The 4842-nt window shown below is 50.1% G+C and overlaps 1 protein-coding gene across 1 annotated transcript; it reads left to right on the top strand.

Annotated features, from left to right (window-relative positions):
* Positions 1-605: 605 nt before the first annotated feature.
* LOC147893718 (uncharacterized) lies at positions 606-4157 on the top strand. Its single transcript, XM_087386475.1, has 6 exons — positions 606-832; positions 1238-1348; positions 1471-2218; positions 2315-2473; positions 2556-2729; positions 2922-4157. Exons 1-6 carry the CDS (start codon positions 728-730, stop codon positions 3980-3982), a joined length of 2358 nt encoding a protein of 785 aa, XP_087242601.1. The 5' UTR covers positions 606-727; the 3' UTR covers positions 3983-4157.
* Positions 4158-4842: the final 685 nt, after the last annotated feature.

Genomic DNA, 4842 nt, shown 5'->3' on the forward strand with positions numbered 1-4842 from the left:
GAAGGATAGACTACCCCACCATGGGCATGCTTATGGATCATGGATGGGCATAAAGTGTCCATCCCATGCCTAGATGCACTCAATGCACCATGGGCGGGCGTTGGTGCCCAGAGTCTATAAACAACCCACCGTGGCCATGCTCACGGATCATGGATGGGCTAGATTGCCCTCCCATTTCCAGCCCATGGTTGAGATGCATTCAATGCACCAACACTCACCTTAGGCACATGATTTGCATTTGACCTCCATCCAACAGCTTCAAGTTGACGTGGCTACAAAAGCCTATCGAAAAGCTACCAGAAGGTGGATTGCTGACCGACCCAACATATCGGACTGCACAAGCGTGCGCCTAGCAAACGCAGGCAAGCAACAATGGATTTCGAGGAGGCAGCAACTCTATCTATCTGATAGTGTGCTCGTAAGAGTGATAGCTCCTGAAAAGGTCAGGCGACACAAGTGCCTGATGAATGTGTGCATGTGTCTAATGCAGGTGTAGAAAACCGTGGGTTAACTAAGTGGTGAAGTAAAAGGCAGAGAACAACGGCTCTTTTGATTCAAATCGTTCTTCCCCGAACTCAAACTCCCTTGTTTCAGTTCCGCCATAGCCAGACTTGAAGCTCTCACAATCTTCACCATCGCCATAGCCAGCAAGTAACCTCACTCTATTCGCCATCGCCACACGCTCACTCTCCCCGCCATCGCCACAGCTTCCCACAGTTCCTCCCCCATGAACACGCCCCTCCCTCCTCCCCATGGCCTCCTCGACTCCTCCTCCCTGGCTCTCCCGCCTCTCTACAGCGCTCACACCGCCCTCGCGCAGACCATGCTGCAGGTTTGCCTTTCGGTTTTTTGTAACAGAGAATATGCGTGGGTGAGCATAAAGACGAGTGAAGATTTGCATTAAGGCAGCGAGAGCAAACGTGAGTGGGAGCTTGGGGGCCGTTGCGCAGAGAGAGAGAGAGAGAGAGAGAGAGAGGGAAAAGAAGAGAAAAGGGGGCATGAGCTTGAGCGCGAGAGAGCAAGCTGACGGTAGGGGAAGCTAGTTTCGGGGAGGGAAGGTCGGCATGACAACAAGGGGAGAGAAAGAGAGAGCGAGATGTCCCCATAGCCGGATTAGGAAGCCTGAGGGTGGAGAGCGAGAGAGGAGGATGAATCGCCATAGCCGGAGAGAGGAGGAATCGCCATAGCCAGAGAGACAGAGAGAGAGAGGAGCTCATTCCTTGCTTGTTGTTTGCAGGTAGACGAGCTGATGCTGAAAGCGCACAAGCTCGCTGCGCGCAGGAAGATCGCGCCGCCCGACATCACTCGATTCTCCGACCTTCTGTCGGCGATGGCATCCTCGCTGCAGGTTTTCTTCCATCTCTGCGCCTGGCATCGCCGCCATGGATAGCTCGCAACCTCTGCAAAAAGTTCTTTTCATGGAGCGATATGCTTTGCGCCAAGGTTTGAAGCTGCCATGGCAGAGTGCAGGAATGGATCCCGTTCTTCGAGGAAGCAACAACGGCAGCAGAACGGCCGGAGGAGCAGGAGGACGACGGAGAAGAGGAGAAGGACGACGAGAAGCGGCCGAATTTATCACCATTGCCGGAGCAGGAGGAAGAAGATGGACATGGAGAAGAAGACGAAGAAGATGAAGAAGATGAAGCTCGCTTGCTCTTGGCTATGGCAGACACAGATTCAGCTACAGATTTGCTCGCCATAGACGATCATCCTGCAGCTCCCAGCTTGCTCCTGGCTATGGCGATCCAAGCTTCCCCCGCCATCGCCATCGCCCTCGCCAACGACACCCTCAGTGACTCCCCCCTCGTTCCCTGGCTCGATCGAGCTCACTCCTTCGCCAATCGAGCTCCTCCATCTCCCTCCATCGCTCCTTCTTCACCTCCTCCTCCTCCTCCTCCTCCTCCTCCTCCTCCTCTCTCCCTTGCTTCTTCCCCTTCTTCCTCCCAGATTTCCTTCCAAAGCCCAACCTCTGCCATGGAGCTCGCCTCCCCGCTTCCTCCCCAGAGCTTGATCAAACGCTACCCCCGCTTCTTCGTCGATCAACCGCAATCGCCCGCTGTCCTGGGACCTGCGATCGGCACGCCCATGCTTGTCAGCTCTCCCCCCAAGACCTGCATTCTTTTGAAGCCCGAGCAAACCGCCGGTAGCGACGACTCCAATCGTGAGGCGAAGTCCGAGACTCCCATGCTGCTCCTCAAGAGCCCGTTCCGAACACCAGGTGATTCCTCTTGGCTTCTTGCAAGTGCAGAATTGCCGAGTTTGTGCGGAAGATAGATGCTCAATCGCTTCCGTGATTGCCTTTCTGGATATCCAGGCCTGTTTCTGCAGCTTCCTGAGCCCGTGGATGAGGCAGTTCGCGAGGACAAGGGACTCACAAGCTCGAGGAAACCGCCGAGATCAGCCTTGTCCTCAAACGAAGAACTCAAGTTCGAGACTCCCATCCTGCTCCTCAAGAGCCCCTTCCGAACACCAGGTGATTGATCTCCGCGCTTATGAAAGAGAAATTGCCGAAGTTGCACATGAATACTCATTCGCTTGTCCCCGGACAATTGCAGGCCTATTTCTGCAGCCTCCTGATCCAGTCGATGAGGCAGATTGCTGCGAAGACATGGAGTTTACAAGCTTGAAGAAACCATATGTGCTGGTGAGGCCACCGCTGGACGCCTCCATTCAAGAGCCCAAATTTGAAACTCCTATGCTCCTTCTGAAGAGCCCGTTCCGAACACCAGGTGAGTGATTTTTTAATGCAGAATCTCCAAACTTGTGCCCGATGAACTTCACTGTTTCTCAAATTGCAGAGTCCCAACTCTCAACCTTGCTCTCGGTCATTGCTTCTCTATGCAGAATCTCCAAATTTTTGTAAAATGTTTGTCAAACTTTGTGCAATGTTGCTGAATCGATCGTTCTGCACATTTACGCAGGTGTTTTCCTGCGGCCTCCTGAGCCAGATGATGAGGACATGCAATTGACAAACCAGAGGAAAGCTCATTTACCACCGAGGCCACCGGAATCTACGAATAGGACGCCCTCATCAAGGATGCAACTCGTAACGACGATGAGGAGAAGGGAATCAATGAGGGGAACACCGACATCAGGAATGCAGCAGTGGTCGACGGTGAGGAAAGCAGGGGGGCTACGCCCAGGCGAGCAGACGCTGAAGAGGGAGCTGTGGAGCAGGATGGAAGCAGAATTTGCGAGCATGGGGGATGTGTGCAAGTCGCTGTTTCAGGATCATGCACAGACAGATGAAATACAACAACAAAGAGAAGCCCCTTCTACCAATGCAACACCTTGGCGCAGTAGTGGCAATCAGGGTTTAAGGGGGGCTTTTCAGGATCTTACACAGACAGATAAAACTCAGCAAACAGAAGCCCCTTCAGCCAATGCAAGAGCTTGGGGCAATAGTGGCAATCTGTGTGTAAGAGGGGCTCTTACACAAACAGATAACACACAGCAACAAACACAAGCCCCTACCCCCAATGCAACACATTGGAGTGGTAATGGCAATCAGTATTTAAGATGGGCTTTCCAGGATCAGGCACAGAAAGAAAACACTCAGCGAACAGAAGCCCCTTCTGCCAATGCAATAGCTTGGGGAGGTAGTGGCAATCGAGGTTTAAGAGGGCCTTTTCAGAATCATGCAAAGAGAGAGAACACACAGCAACAGATGGAAGCCCCATCTCCCAATGCAACAGCTTGGAGAAGTAGTGGCTATCAGGGGGTTTTTCAGGATCTTAAAGCACAACAAACAGAAGCCCCCCTACCCCATGCAACAGCTTGCAGTAATAGTGGCAATCAGGGTATAAGAGGGCATCATACACAGACAGAGAATATAAAAGCCTGTCCTTCCAGGACCACGGCAACCAGTAGTAGTGACAATGAGGGTTTAAGACGTGCTCTTCAAGCCAAGAGGCAGAGTAGATTTCACGTTCCATTTGTTCCAAGACGGTTTCAACGAAGTAGTGCCCCAAAGCTTGCTTAGATCTTTTGGAGGAGCTAGAATATATGTTTCATGTAACCCTATTTGTAACCATCACCAGCTGTGCCACCTTGCATTCCCCATTTCGGAATGATTAGTTCATCACATCCTTAACTTATTTTTTCAATAGTTTGCATCCATCGAGACATTCGAGCAAGTATTTCTGTCACGAAGTAACCTTCACTCGCAGCTTTACGCTTGTCATTCTAACATATACTCTTGATATTTGGTGTTTTTTTGTGCAACTTTTGCTGTGTACATATTTCAACTCTCTTCTGGGAAAGATTATACAAAGAGAGAAATCAAAAGAGTAAGAAAAATCCACAATGGATTCTATTTTAGCTAAGTCAAAGAGGGAATTGAGAACTGATCAATTACAACACTATATACCTGTGCATACTTAGAGCGCTAGAAAGGCATTGAGAACTGTTAAATCGAATTATACACCTGTGCATATAATTCTAGGAAGGCAATGTCCATAAGTGGACACAACCTAGTCCAGTATGAATATACTTAGAGCAAACCCGAGCGTTCATTTATAATTGTAAATCCATGAGGACACCTAGTGTTTGCACTTCCGTTTCTTATGTGGGTCTCTCTGTCTCTCAACTCTTCCAACAATGATGTTACAATTGACGTGAGGTATGCATACATATCTTTAGATGAGTCAATAGATCAACCAAATCATTACAGCATTGTGTGGGCAGCAAAAGTCACGAAGGTTCTTTATTCTTGACCATTGGCTTTCCTTTCCCTTCCTTCTGATCTAGGTTTTAAGGACTATCACCTGCTGTTGGGTCTGGTTTAACTACTGTTTTGGTCATTCTAATTACCTTTCTAGATCTTCCCCCGCCCCCCCCCTT

Source organism: Dipteris shenzhenensis, chromosome 15 (assembly GCF_047967505.1).
Source record: "Dipteris shenzhenensis isolate YYH24624 ecotype China chromosome 15, Dip_SZ_1.0, whole genome shotgun sequence".
In the NCBI taxonomy this organism is placed as follows: Eukaryota; Viridiplantae; Streptophyta; class Polypodiopsida; order Gleicheniales; family Dipteridaceae; genus Dipteris; species Dipteris shenzhenensis.